The sequence below is a fragment of the Pygocentrus nattereri genome, chromosome 7, assembly GCF_015220715.1.
Source record: "Pygocentrus nattereri isolate fPygNat1 chromosome 7, fPygNat1.pri, whole genome shotgun sequence".
Classification (NCBI taxonomy): domain Eukaryota; kingdom Metazoa; phylum Chordata; class Actinopteri; order Characiformes; family Serrasalmidae; genus Pygocentrus; species Pygocentrus nattereri.
Genome location: NC_051217.1, coordinates 4,718,843 through 4,734,840, shown reverse-complemented (window position 1 = coordinate 4,734,840; position 15,998 = coordinate 4,718,843). Strand labels below are relative to the sequence as shown.

At 38.8% G+C, this 15,998-nt stretch overlaps 1 protein-coding gene across 6 annotated transcripts in view; it reads right to left on the bottom strand.

The window, feature by feature from the left end:
- Nucleotides 1-6,868: 6,868 nt before the first annotated feature.
- Nucleotides 6,869-15,998, bottom strand: part of mgat4c (mgat4 family member C) — a 164,158-nt gene continuing 155,028 nt past the window's right edge. For all 6 annotated transcript variants that reach the window (XM_037539716.1, XM_037539717.1, XM_017690685.2 and 3 more), the window contains 3 exons: nucleotides 14,173-14,324; nucleotides 10,668-10,815; nucleotides 6,869-9,869 (listed from right to left, as the gene is read on the bottom strand). In XM_037539716.1, the coding sequence (XP_037395613.1) occupies nucleotides 8,713-9,869; nucleotides 10,668-10,815; nucleotides 14,173-14,324 (1,457 nt within the window). In that variant the 3' untranslated portion in view covers nucleotides 6,869-8,712. The remainder of the gene's footprint in view (nucleotides 9,870-10,667; nucleotides 10,816-14,172; nucleotides 14,325-15,998) is intronic.

Here is a 15,998-nt window from a genome sequence, read left to right as displayed (position 1 = left end):
TAAAACCACTTCACACACAGCTGCTTTGTCTAATGAATGGGTGGGTATGCTAAGTTGCACCAGGGAGGATATGCAAAAGTTGCTTTTTGCACTTTTATGAGTGGTAACAGCTAATCAATATTATAGATTGCACCAAGGAAAGTGCAATCATACGCAAGGCACATACAGTTCAATTGATTCAATACAGGTAGGATATAGTCCTGGTCAAAATTGTTGGCACAGCAATTTTCACCATATTGTAGTAACTGAGACCAGGCAATGTTTGGCTAGTCTGATCTAGATTAATAAGAGCATCTATGTGGGATATTTGGTAAACCTCACCTGAAGAGAAAAACAGCCCCTTTTCTTACTATAGAGAATCCTAGCTGTACATTCTGAGCTGAATAACAGTAATTTATTGTTAACAAATGTTCAATTATTATATATTCTGCAACTCAGAATTACGTCCTGGGTGCCAGTAAATTTGCTCATGTCTCTTTTTGATGTACTAACAAAAAAGCAACAGTTTTGCTTTTCTTAAAAGTATTAGGCCCCCAAAAAACCCTTGATTATTTCTGTTGTTTTCTGAGGATACAATATGTGGTCCAGTACAATGAGAGACTGTGCATTAAGTCAATGAACATCATGAGGAAAGACATTGATTCAAACAACGTTGTGTCTCAGAACTGTTACATTTTTGGTTATTTTTACACTAATTCCAGGAATATTCTGGCCATGTTATTAGCATTATAGCTACACTGCATGGTCAAAAGAATGTGTCCAACCATTTGTAGGAGAATGGGTTGTACTGAAGAGACAAAGAACTTTCAGTGCGACACTGACATAGGATGCCATCTTTCCAAACAGCTGATCCTGTCAATGGTAAATGCGCTTTATAGTGAACATATTTAGGAGCAATAGTTCAGCTGTGACGCAGCAGGCTCACAAAATGACACACTCAAGAGCTAATGTGAGTACTGCATAAAAATGGTGTGTTCTTAGTTGCAACCTTCACTTCTGAATTCCAAAACTGCTGTTCTTTGTGAGCTTATGGGTGTGGGAGATACCAGGAGAATGCTATCTGGCTGGACCTGTAGATCCAAGTGTAAAGTTTGGTGAATGAGAATGAATGGTCTCTGGCTGTCATGGTTTAGCCTGGGCCTCCTGATAATGTTAAGGCTACAGAAGCCAATTCTACAAATTCTGGAAACAGTATGAGGAAGACCCTTTCCTGTTCCAGCATGACAAAACAAGATAAAGACATGGTTAGCTAGTTTGGTGTGGAGGAACTTAACTGACCTTAACCGGTGCCATGAAACACCTTTGGGATGAACTGGAATGTCTACAGTGAGCCAGGCCTTTTCCCCCAGCATTAGTTCCTGACCTCACTGATACTCTTGTGGGTGAATAGAGGCAAATCCCTCTAGCAATGTTCCAATATTTAGTGGAAAGCCTTCCCAGAAAAGTGGATTAAAAGTTATAGCAGTAAACAGGGAACAAATCCATAACAACATGTTTTTTGGAAAGAAATGTTTAACAAATGGTTGTAATGTTTGGGTGTGCACATACTTTGGTACTACAACGTAGTGTATGTGTAATGAGGCTTGATTTAACAATACCTGTTCGGACAGAGGCATAACAGCATCTAATTTGCATCCCAAATAGAAACTTGTGAAGACCCCTCGGATATGCAGTAACAGTTCCAACCCAACATGTCATTTTAGAAAACTATATTAGACTGATACCAGCACCTCAGTACTGGTGAGCAAGCCTTATCCAACCTTATCTATCAGCTCAGCATCATGTATATCACTGTGTGTTAAGCTACGTGTTCAGTGGAGCATATGACATGATGGTTATCATAATCTTTCATGATTCTATTGCTTTTAAATATTATATTCCATCTTCTCAGACTTCGTTGTGCTTCACTTATTCCGCAACTGTAATTGGTGCCTTTTCCTGCAAACCACATGTTCAAATGTGCTCTTGATAGAATTTTTTGTTTTAACCTCTAGGATGCTATAGAGTAGCATTTACTTGAGTGGCTGGTGTTTTTTGTGCTTTAAAAAGCTTACAAGTGGTTTATTTGCAGTGGGTAATCCAAGGTGATTTCCCTTCACAATTACCACTCATTACCATTCTACACTGCAGACTTAAGAGGATTTGACAATTTTAGCCAACCTTTCCGAAAGGCACTGAAAGAACATCCTCTCTCAGTAGGCAATGGGCTCCAAAATCCCTGCCCTTCTGCAAGGCCATTAACCTCCAGGTGTGCTGTGCCCTGACACCCGTCTCCCCTGTCCCACCTTCACACATATGTGAAGGTAATTTGGGGTAAATTGTGGTTAAACCCTAAACCTGAAGAGCTGCCGGAAGCACAAAGAGGCCCCAGTGCTGTCTACCTGTGTTGTGACAATGTTTGCCAGTTAAGCTTCTTATTACATTCAGATTCAACCTGCCTTTGAACTTCATACAATATTGAGTCTGTTATCATTTACAGAATAATGTGATCACTGCAAATAAGATTCTGGTAATAGTTCAGACATATTTACATACACTTAGGTAACCTGGGAAAAAGCTATGTTTTTGTTAGATAATCAGTAGAAAATACATTTCTAAATGTAAGAATTATTTTTGTTGTGTTTTATGAAATTATGCATTCTTCTCTAACTGCATGTTTATGTAAATGTGCAGATGTGCAAAATATCAAAGATACGCATCAGATTAACAGTACATGTGCATTATTTGGCTAAAATCCAGGTGTCTTTATGACAGTGGTAAAGCCTCAGGGTGTCATTAGCCTCAGAAAAGGCCTAATGATTTCTGGGAATGAAAAAATGCATGTCTGTAAGTTTATTTTTATTAAATAAAATCATCATGCCTGTATTTACACTCAGCATGTATTATAACAGTAACTATATTTGATGAAGTTTTGGTCTAAGCAAGAATTAAAATGCTCATCTGAAAATTGTCCAATCAGGCTTTTTTCCCTGTGGTATCTTGGTAGATACAACCAAGCTACAACCCTCCCATTGGATAAGCCTTTAGAAGCTGAACTGTCGACTTAACCAAAAACTTATTTAGGAATTGACAGTGGAATCAGCCAAACACATTTTGATTTAGACCAGGAGGGACTCATTGCAAGAGGAAAAAGGAAGTCTCTCTAGGCCTTCTCAAAGTCTTAGACACACTACTGGCTGTGAATATGAGTGCTGGCCTGGTCATGTTTCAGTCAAATGTAAGTCTTCTTCTTCTTTCTGCTGCTCCCTTTAGGGGTCGCCACAGCGGATCATCTGCCTCCATCTTGCCCTATCCACTGCCTCCTTTACACCAACCATCTCCATGTCCACCTTTACTACATCCATAAACCTTCTCTGAGGTCTACCTCTTCTCCTTCTGCCCAGCAACTCCATCTCCAACATTCTTTGACCAACATATCCACTATTCCTCCTCAACGCATATCCAAACCATTTCAACCTGGCCTCTCTGGCTTTATCTCCAAACTGCTCCACCTTCACTGTCCCTCTGATCTGCTCATTTCTAATCTTGTCCATCCTTGTCACTCCCAACGAAAATCTCAGCATCTTCATCTCTGCCACCTCCAGCTCAGCCTCCTGTCTTTTAGACAGAGCAACAGTCTCCAAACCAAACATCATAGCAGAACGCACTACTGTCTTGTAAACCTTCCCTTTCACTCTTGCTGCTATCCTTCTGTCACACATCAGCCCTGACACCCGTCTCCACCCACTCCATCCTGCCTGCACCCTCTTCCTCACCTCTTTTCTACACTGTCCATTGCTCTGGATGGTTGACCCAAGTTATTTGAAGTCATCCACCTTTACGACCTCTACTCCTTGAACCTTCACCTTTCCACCTGCCTCCCTCTCATTCACACACATGTATTCTGTCTTGTCTCTACTGACCTTCATTCCTCTCCTCTCCAGTGCAAACCTCCACCTCTCCAGATTCTCTTCCACCTGCTCTCTACTCTCACCACAGATTACAATGTCATCTGCAAACATCATGGTCCATGGAGCCTCCTGCCTGACCTCATCTGTCAACCTGTCCATCACCATTGCAAACAAGAAGGAGCTCAAAGCTGATCCCTGATGTAACCCTACCTTCACCTTGAAACCATTTGTCACTCCAACTGCACACCTCACCACTGTCTCACTATCCTCATACATGTCCTGCACCACCCTAACATACTTTTCAGCTACACCTGACTTCCTCATACAGTACCACAGTTCCTCTCTTGGCACCCTATCATCTGCCTTCTCTAGATCCACAAAGACACAATGTAGCTCCTTCTGACCTTCTCTGTACTTCTCTACCAACACTCTCAATGCAAAAATTGCATCTGTGGTGCTCTTTCTGGGCATGAAACCAAACTGCTGCTCACTGATCTGAACCTCTCGCCTTAGCCTTGCTTCAACAACTCTTTCCCATACCTTCATGGTGTGGCTCATCTACTTCAGGCAAATGTAAGTAATCAACTTTAAAGGATTCATGGTTCGACTGTAACAACATAAAATATAGGTTAAAAGCTTAAAATAAGAAATATATGTTTTGAGCAGCTTCACATGCCCATGCTTTACCTACAACAGGCAAAGTTAACGCGCACTACTCTTAGCTTAGTGCTAACATACTATTAGAAATCTCATAAAGGTGCTTATAAAAATGAGCATTAGTGTAAGGCCAAGGTAGGCCAAGCTCTAAGAGTCATAGTTCACCACTGCTATGTGGCGTCTTTAACAGCTAAACTGTCAACATGCATGTGTGAATACTGTTTGCAGGATTTTGCTCAAATGTATTAGGTTAATTAGTTCAAAAAGACTGAAGAGGTGTTTTTGCAGTTTGAATATTTATAGATTTTGGAGAGTGGGAAAGAAAATGATCAATATGAAGAGTCAGAAAGGACTGTTTGTTTCAAGTTATTTTCAGCCCTAGCTAATAACTGCCACTTTTCTAAACTGTATTCTATAATTATGTTTATATCAACCGTTGCAAACTGAGACAATGCACTGTTTTAGGAAAATCTACCCCAAAGAGCCAGCATAGTAAATTCATTATGTATGTATTAAAATGGCAGAAAGCATATGAATTTAAGGATGAATAATGTATGAGAGGACTTCAGCTTTGGGCTAAGTAGTGATGTGAGCCAATAACATCGGTGATTGCTTCAAGAGTCTAAACCTGCTTTATATATCACACAAGTTAATGTTTATTTGGCAGTGATGAATGGGTTTCTAATAGGATGAACTGTCTGGAACTTGTAAAGGCTCATATCAAAACAAAAGGAGGTCTGGAAGTGTACAGTACCACAGAAGAGGCAGATAAAGATATTTCCTATTACAGACCAATTTACACATGTCACTATAATCAGCCTGCACCTTATTAAGTCATGCTGTAGGTTCAGCTTTTATGAATTGCGTGTATGAACAAAATCTCACATCTCCAAAAGGGTCACTTTACAGGAAAAGGAAAACTTCTTAACTTTTAATTGAAATCAATATGCAGCTTTTGAAATCGAGTTTAAGATTAAGGTTATGTTTATGGTTAGGTTTAGGGTTAGAAAATTCTCATAGGGAAAAAAACAAAATCATATTTGTAACATATGTGGAATACATAGTACTATGTGACCATTCTAGAAACACTATTCTGTGTTTTTGCCAGTGAAAATACTACACAACAGATTAAATGAAAATAAATATATCCTGGCTTTCGGAATAAAACCTTGTATCTCCATTTTCGTTGTTTTCCAGTTTTTGACATACCTTTACATGATGTGTAAATCTCATGGTGAATGGACTGAAGGAAATGACATAGTTCATGTTTTTTCCTTCTCCTGTAAAGTTATTGGTGACACTTTAATCTGAGTGGCCCTTAAATCAAACACTCAACGGACTATTAGTACCATGCCAAAAACATGAGGGTTAGGGTTAGGTTTGGATTGGGGTTAAGGTTAGGGTTAGGATTAGGGCAAGGGTTGGGGTCTAGGTTTTGGGTCAAGCTGGGTAAGGTTAGGTTTTGCGTAATGGAAGTAACATATTAACAATATATCCACTTACTGTAAGTATTGTATCAACAGCACATCGAGATATTTACTTCAGTGTATTCAGATGTTTCACTTCTGCTCCTTCATATGATGTGTTGTTGATGTGTTACTGATCATTTGTTAAGGGTTTCCTAGTCATCTAGGAAGGACCACTTCAAATAAAGTGTTGCCAAATGATCATTTTGGAGACACAAGATTTTGTTCTGACAGCAGCGATATGTACAGTACATTTCTTTTGGTTAAAAAAAACCAAGTTAATAATTTGCTCAGAAGAATATAGTTAGAAAAATATAAAATTCCAACAATAACTTTTTATTTTTTATATTTTTAACAACAACAAATATAATGAAGAACTGATTGGCTGAAGGAGGTATTGTAAATATTGGACTTCGTCAAAATGAGCTTTAGAATCTAATGTTATATAGTCTTGTATTGGTTAGTGTTGAGATTCTCTTTGCCCCTGAAGACTTTTGCACATACATATCACTGCTGTCAGAGCAAAACCTTGTATCTCCAAAATGGTAACTTTACAGGAGAAGGAAAAAACATACTTTACTTTCAATGTAAGTCAATAGAAGCAGATTTCTTCCATGCCATTTATGGCCATTTATAAGAAATATATCAATATCTCAAACCAGTGCTTACTGCACAGATAAGCGGCTTTATGTATTATTTTCTCAGATATGATAAGACCGAAGCAGCACTGTATATGATTACACATACATACAGTATAAAATCAAACCGCTGGCTGTGTCAGTTCATGTGTTTTTCGGTCTCAAAATGCTGAACAGTACCAAAAGATAATGTACACAGACAAAAGAGCAACAGGAGTTTTTTTCCCAGATCAAATGGCATTCATTGTTTTGTTTCAACACTTGATTCAATCTGTACTTAGGTACAATATACAAGGCAAACAGTTCTAATGGTACATGTAAAAAAATATATGTCATTTTACAATATACATACAGTACCATGTGACAAACGATGCGGTGAGAGATTACAACATAAATGTACATCATAAGACATCCTCTTCACTTAACGACCTACGCAGCCACACTGACTGAGATGTAAGCTGTCATAAAGGTAGTGTGTGTACCTAGTATATCAAATTACAAACCAAGTACAGTACAATGCCGCTCGAGTTTAAAGCAGACGGTTTGGAATCGAGTAATAAAACCTAAAAAAACTAATTACAGGCTTACTGACAATGCGATATTTCTTCCCTGCTTCATGCACTGCTGAGAGATGTGTGTTTATGTGTTACATTATGAAGCCGACCAAAACCTTCCAGTAATCGCAAATTTAAATTTGAAGCCCAACCCGGCAATGCCTCAGGTGTCTCTCTGAGGAAAAAAACCTGTGCTTTGCTTCTGAGAAGAAAAAAAGAGATATTTATAAAAACACTTTTTGTGATAATAACATGCCACGCACTTACATTAAAGAAGCATTCATCCAGAGAAAAAACACAAAGTATTCACCTCACATGATCAGGAAATGAGCCATTTGATTTTCACACCTGGGTAACGACATGGGTGGGGAGGCTTACCCCTGCAGTGCTTACACTACAGCACACCTAGTTTTCAGTGGAACAGCACTACGTAAATAGAAATGTAAACAAATTTCTTCTTATTGCATTGCTAATTTGTCATATCTTTCTTTTTACTTGTAGAGATGGCTAATTTGGCTGTATACAGATGAAATCAGGCCAGTGAGGCACTGCAGTAGCTCCATCTGGGTGTTAGATAAGAGAATGTTCTACACTAGGGTGGCTGGTGCTGGTGTAACTTTGGACAGAAAGAGAGAGAGAGCCAAACAAAATCCAATTTACTTGGGTAAAATTGTGCTGAGGCAAAACAGGGGCAAAAAGAAAGAGAGGAAGGGAGAACAGGTCCACCTCATTCGTCACTGTACCGTTCAATCACGACCCTTCAGAAGATGGGTGAATAGAAACACTGTGTTGTGGTCCATGCCTCTGAAGGAACACACTGACAAATTACACACTGCAATCTCAAAACACTAGTCTAAAGGTGACCCTCCAGGCCCAAGGTTGATTGAATAAATGACATTTCTTCAACCACTTGAGAGGGAGACAATATGAAGTGCTGTCGACTAAATTCATGCCACAATACATTGTATATTCAATGCTATATTGACCATGTGCTTGCTGACAGGAAGTTATGATAAGGAAATGGTTCAGAACGAGGAGGGGGGGTATAACAAATGAATACATCAAATAACAAATAACTCCACTTTGATGTTTACAATTCGTAAAGCAGCAGCTTCGGCATATAATGAGCATGTAACTGGACTTCCCAAGGCTATGGTGGAAAATTCCACTGCCAAGCAACAAAACCTGGAGAGTTAAGCTGCTGAGGTTTTCAGCTGAAGAGATATGGAGTAACAACCTGAAGGAAAAAAAAAAAAAACTTGAAAATGTTCTCATTCATGAAGAGTTGCCGTCTAAGTCATCAGAAAAATATGAATCTTAAAGTTCAGTATGTACTTTCTATATATACTTAAAGTCTGAAGCAAAAGCAAAGAGTTCTTGGATATAAAAAATGAATAAATAACCTAATAAATAGAAAACTAAATAAATAGATAAATAAACAAAGCAAACTGGACAATTGATTGTTGTGCCTTCGTGTGATGATTATTGTAACGATCCACAGCAGTCCTTACTGACTTGGAGGCTGTGTAGTCCACAGGCTTATACTTCTGATGATCAGCCATTCCTTCTGGCTTGCTGTTACCACAATGCGAACACATTCGATATCAAAAGATATCTTATGATCCACATCATGAACCTCGATGTTCCCGTTTTTAAACTCTCCTAGCGTGATGTAGGAGGAGCACTGCCGCCCTTTCTTTGTTCCTACCAGTTTCTCTCCAACTTCCAAAGCTCCATGATGCAAAATATCATTCTGTCGATCATCTGTTCCAGTGGTGATCTTAATTTTACTGATTTTCGTGGCCTTGTTGAACACTATGACGTAGAAGTCTCCAGTGGAAGGAGCCTTACCCCAGAAGTATTCATCCACACTACTGTAAGCTTTGGCAGCGTCATAGCTCTCAAACACGTTTATGTTCGTGTACAGGGTGGCAGGTGGGTTGTCTGGGATATCAAGCGAGTCCTCCTCAAAGTCATCATCCTTCAGTTTATTCTCAGCCCCTTTGTATGAAGAGTAGTAGCCCATGTGCTGGAAAAGAGAGGGCTTGAAGCGGATCACATCCTTCTGGGCCAGAAGGCCTCGGAAATGAATCAGGAGCCAATCGCAAGGCATCTCCTGGTAGAACATGAGGAGGAAGTGTGCAAGCCTGGGAAGATCTCGAGAGTGGTAAAGCTTCCCGATGTAGCCCAGCTTGGAGAACTCCAATGTTACCCAATACGAGCCTTCTCTGGATGTGACCACCTTCTTCAAGGCGGTGAGGAAGTTCCGTGAGCACCGTACGTCATCCTCCAGCATCATGTAGAAGTCGGAGAGGTTGGTGCAAAAGTTCAGGAGAAAAGCATAGTCTACATTCTGCTTAGAGCGGAATCGAACCCGGTCCTCAGGGTCATTGTAGTTTCTCTTCAGACCATCAAGAGATGGGTAATACTCCTCAGGAGCATGGATGACCAGTAGACGGCCTGCAATGATATGATGCCCAAATTTCCTGGAGATCTCCTGAACCAGACTTTCACACCAAGCTAGGTCAAAGTCTGCCAGGTGGACTACTACTACAATCTCTTTGAGTTCCTCATAACTGGACTGGTCAAAAATGGATTTTATGGTCTCCAAAAGGTAATTTCCTCGTTTTCTTTTCACGGATGACAATCCAATGGTTAGATACTCTGTAATAACAAAAAAAGACAGTAAATAAACACTTCATCTAAACACAAACAATTTTGCTGTACTCTTAAATGCTTTTTTTATTATACAAAAGCCTCCAAGAATATGTTTAAGACCAATCCTATCAGTATTAAATTGGACAATTGGGCACCTGCCTTACAGCTACTTTTATGCACCTATCATCTTTTCGTCTTCCAAATATTTCAAACCAAAAAGTGACAGTTGTGCCCTACCAACAAAAGCTTTTCCCAAAGGAGTGACTGCCATTATGTTCCCCTTTAAAGAAACTCTAACATTCACACAAGCATCTGCCCAAACACATCTAAGCTGCCTTGCTAATTTTTCTCTTATGAGCATCCAAATTATCAGGGGTCATGAGCCTAAATTAGAGACAGTAGTATGTACTGATGAAGCAATGAAAAACTCTTCAAACTGTAGCTATAATAATAAGTCAAGCATGGCGGAGGGTCCGTGCAATTTTGAGGATGTCTAACAACATCTGGACTGCAAAAAAACATCTAACTCTGATCTTGGAAAAACTGTGGAAAAATATCCCTGCTGCAGATTTCTTTGAAAATCTGAAAGCGGGTCCCCTGACAACAATGGAAGCTATAATAAAAGCAAAGTGAACACACTAAATACAAATATATACGCATATATAAATTTATTAAATCTATCTATCTATCTATCTATCTATATGCATGTTGAGTGGTTGAAGTGTAATTTCCAGTTAAATGTTTTTCCAGACACTGAATAATGAATGAATGTTACATCTTAAAAAAAATGATAAATAATCATACTTTTTCGAGGCAAAGGTGTTCCAGCTAGGTAACGATAGGTCACGTTAATGGTTCCAGAGAAATTGGTGATGTCTTTGAAGGTGTGAACATATCTCTCAGAATTTAGTGGGTGCATTGAGGCCTCCCTCAACTGCCGTTTGTCCTCCTCCTGAAACAGACAAACACAGTGACATACATATATACACATTAATGCATGTGCATAGTATATTCTTCTATAATACATTCCAGAAAGACCTCATTTAAATATTCCATGAGCACTGCGTCACCTGATGTACTGGGGTAAATGTCCATACTGTACTCATCTCCTCAGCACAGTGATCAAATAAGAGAGAAGGTGAAAAATCTAGTGCAAGTCTAGAATAAGGAGACTAAGGCCTGTGTTTTTTTCTTCTGTTATGGGGTTTTCACTAGACAAACCCAACATACGCTAGAGGGCTTTGTGAGCTTGATAAATAGTTGTTTTTAACTACAACATGAATTCTTAAACAGCAGGATGAAGATGAAGTATGCAACTGACTGCTCAGTTACTCATGTTTACACATGATAACTTAGCAGATTATGGATTCTGTCTTAGATTCTGCTTGTTTATTTGCAATGGTGTGTATTCATACTCACTTTTACATAACCAGACTACGGAGAAAACGGAAAGACTATGATCCCTAATAACATAAAGCCATGAAATGTAGCCCAGGCAACTGCGACCTGCGGCATTTAAATCAACTGGACACCTATGCAGGATCAATTAGCTCTATAAAAGATCTTCAGGCTAAAAGGAAGCATACTGTAATATGTTCAATGTATACAAGTAGTTAGTGTGTGTATACTAAATTATAATGGCTCAGAACACTGAGAAACCCAGTTTGTCAAAAAACTACACTATTAAATAATTCAAAGGACAAATACACATGGCATGTTATGATCACAAAGTTTTGATCATAAACTTGCCTTCATAAATACCAAATGAGCCTCTTGCATTAGGTCTGCATCATGAAATTTTAAATATGGCACATTTGGAGCTCTGATAATTAGACATGTGCAACACGTAAACAAAATCAATGCATGTAATTACAATAACTTTTTTATTAGGCCTTAGAAATGTGGGTAACATTTTACTTTTATTTAAAGACTTCATAATCCATGCATGAGCATCGAGTTACATATTTGCAAAGCAATACTTCAGTATGTATGAACAGCATACAATGGCAAGAAAAAGAGACAGGAAAAACATTGTTTTAAAATAAGTTAATGCAAAGAGTTTTTATTTATTATACAGTTTTATAACATTTCTATTGGTCCATTCATCATAACATTTTTGGACAGTGACTGTATGAACCTGTTAGGATTACCTAGATTTTTCTGTAAGTAATTGGTTTAAAATGTGAACTGTTCATCATCTAAATCACAAGTATAGCAAACACAATGTGCTAAATCGAATAACACTTAATAATCTTTCGTGTTTTTATTATGCAGATCAATAAAAAAGTAAAAAACAAAATAAGACGATGTATTAACATTGGACCTCTTTTGGCAGCAACAACCTCAAGTAAGGGTTTCCAGTAGCTGTGGACAAGACCTGCACAACGTTTCAGAGGAACACTGGACCACTCTCCCTTACAGAACTACTTCAGGTCTGACATATTATTCAGATATCTGGCATGAACAGCTATTTCTTGAGGGCAGTCCTGACCATCCTGGGCTCTCATTGGGCCACTCTAAAAATAGATTTTTACGACCATTCTGTGATAGATTTACTTTGATGTTCAGGGCCATTGTCCTACTGCATCACCCAGCTTCTACTGAGCTTCAGATGGTCGAAAGCCTCTCCGAAAATGATCCAGTAGGATTCCTTGATAAACTCAGGAATTCATTTTTTCCCTTGATCAACTGCCATCATCCAGAGGTAGCAAAGCAGTCCCAAATCCTGATGGTCCCTCCACCATGCTTCATTCTTAGGATGACGTTTTCATGTTGGTATACAGTTCCCTTAGTTTCACTAATCCACAGAACATTTTCCTCATAGCGTTCTAGAGTGTCAAGGTGATCTTTGGTAAAACTCCTGCGATGTGCAGCGATGTTTTTTTTTTTGCAGAGCATCATCTTCCTCCATGTCTATTCAATGTTGAACACAGATGTTAACCAGTTCCAGTGATTCATTCAAGCCTTTAGGTGTTACTCTAGGGTTGTGTGGGAACCTGTTCTAGGGAGAGTAGACACAGTACTAAGTTATCCCCATGCAGCTGATGAACACCTAAACTCATTATGGTCACTTTCTCTTTCCAACTTCATCTTTCTCTTAGGTGATCTCTTTTTGTGGGGCATGGTTCACATCAGCAGATGTGTCCAGTGAATAGCTTCAGTCCACAGCTCCAATCTCATTTTACTGAATGGATTCCAGATTTACTAACTCCTGACTCCAATTAGTTTTTCTTAAAGTCATTAGCCTAGGGCAGGGATCGGCAACCCAAATGTCAAGAAGAGCCATTTTGTCTTTTTAACAAAAATCAAACCACCTTAAAATCAAACCACCACACCACTAGTATGGACTAAAAACATAAACGAATGCTCTGCTTTAAGCTTTAGCTCAGCTATAGCTGCTTTTCTTGCATCTCTGACAGGAAACTTTTCAGAAGTCGCTTATCATTCACCAGCTTATTGTTAAAATGTTTCCGTTCCACGTTAAAGGGTGCCTTAGGTGCTAGAATGTAACTGCTGCACCATTTAGGGTGGAAAATTCAAACTTCTTAAATCTTTCTTTTTGCTTTTTCTTTAGCTACTAGCTAGAAGAGACTGTTAACATGTCATAGAAGATGTCACTATGTTATGTAACAATGACAGATTTTACTAAATAGTGATATTTAATATAATATAATCAAATAATATAATAAACAGTGTCCTGTTATCATTCCCCATAATTGTCATGAGAGGTGCCCTACTATTAATGCCATAAACTGAAACAACACAACATCTTATGATGAATAATGACATAATCTGTTCATAAATACTGAAGAACTGCTTTTTAAATGTGGTATTAAATGCTAATGAAACTGTTCTGAACTCTCTATATACAAATGAGGAGATTTGCTGACTGCATTACAGAAATCATATGCAAGTGTAGCTGATAGCTGGAGGGTCTGGACAGTCTTCTTACACTTCTACTCCACATCAATGTGCCTCTGAACACAACACGGATATATTCACCCTGAGCCAGATCAGTCGATTTTCACACTGCACATTTGTGGTGAATAAAAACATCTTCAAGTCTTTCGGCTCAACCTATTTTGCTGTAGGTTACTGAATCAACCATATTTCCACTTACTTGCCTCTGCATGTCATTTGACAAAATGATCTGATGAACAAGGCTCAGGTTTGTATGGCCCTCCTAGAGTTCGATATAATGGTTACGCAGTGGCTGTGAAGGTTATAAATGTCTTATTTTCAGCTGTGCTCTTCATAGATGTGAACTGTAAATGAACCTATGTTATTTTTAAAAGATAAGAGTACTCACCAGTACATAACCATCCTCCATGTACAGGTTCATGAAGAGGAGGAAAGTGATAAGAACCACCAGAAATGGGATGGTGGAACGCTTCCGAAAACATCTCATTTTATCCAGGTACTTCAACAGAAGCCTCATGATGGGGATGCTACTGCTCAAATCTGCCAGTGGAAAAACACAAAGACAAAGTCACATCAGTACTGAATCGTGTCAGTGGTACTGCAGTTGAACAAAAGAACCTTCAAGATCACAGAGTTTTAAGACTAAGAAAACACTGCAGATTAGACTGAATGAAAGAGATTTGGCAAATATTCCTTGGACTGGAATAAAACTACCATCTGCACAACACTGATTAGCTCACACAAATCAGGCTCTGAGCTGGAGAAACTGGCACCTGTCCAGGAACAGTACTGCCCAGTACTGTCTCAGACAAGAAAGTCCAATGGTCTTAGATGAGAAGGCCTAAGACAGTGTTGGGAAAAGAAGCAGCAAATGCCTTTATGAGATGAGGCTTAGCTCTTTGATCCAGAACGCTTGTACAATCATATCTTCAGAGAATAATCCCCAGGCTCAAACAACATCTTTACAGAAAACAGAGTAGCATCTATTTATTTGTATGTGAAGACATTGACTGTAAAGTCAGAACAAAGCAGCTAGATAGATAGATAGATAGATAGATAGATAGATAGATAGATAGATAGATAGATAGATAGATAGATAGATAGATAGATAGATAGATAGATAGATAGATACTTTATTGATCCCGAAGGAAATTTAGGAATTTAGCTACGCCCAAAGCCTCTGTGTTCAATAATTAACCTGACAGCAACCTCAATGTCACATTTAGTGATGGACCAATGCCATTTTTTCTCTTCTGAAACAGATGTCTGATCTTACGTATCTGCAGATATGGAGTACGGTTACTGAAATTAACGAGAAGATAAGTCCTGATATTTACACAATTCCACTTTTATAATGCTTATTTAGGTGAAAGCAGAGTTCTGTGTCACAAATAAAATGTACCATGCTTGAACGAGTGCCAACTACTTGTTGAATGATATAAACCATTTTAGATGCTTAAGAAAACCTATTTTTGCTTCTTTACTATTTTAAGATTTAGAGAAAGAACCATGTTTAATAAATAAGAATCATATGTAACAACTAAACTTAAAATTTTTTTAACTGTGCAAAAGGTGATAAATGTTGTACATTAAATTTTTTAAAATCATTTGTCTCATACCAACATTTTGTAAACTCATACTTACATCTACGACTGTCAGATGCTGCTGGAGTTCAGTAAATATCAGTCATTCATGTTGTCAGTAGCAGCTACCAGGCAGCAGATTTGCGGCTAGATATGAGGCCAGGTCCCAGACCGCATCACTGTCTGATGCAGCTGACCGACAGAGGTGCACTGCAAGCAGAGCTAGTGGACACAACCCTGGCTAGCGGGCTACGTTGAAGGCTAAATCTAGGCTAAAGGCCATCATCACTAGAAGAGACCAGCAGCTTTACATATCTTTCTGACGCCCCCACCCCTTGATAACAACTTGGACAATTACCTCACACTGTAACTGACTACACAGCGAGAGATAGGGGATTACTGAAAGAAGCCAGACGAGACATTAAGCTAAAGGGCTGCCATTAGTGTGTTCTGCAATGTATGTACATTGCATTGTCTGGCTTATTTGAGGCATAGCTGTGAAACTAATACCTTGGGAAGAATTCCAAGTATATCACTCACTATTACTGCCTCCCCACAAAATACTGGTGTTATAGGTTTCATTATGAGCATGTTTACTGCTGCTAGGTATCTCACATTCTGCCATGCATGC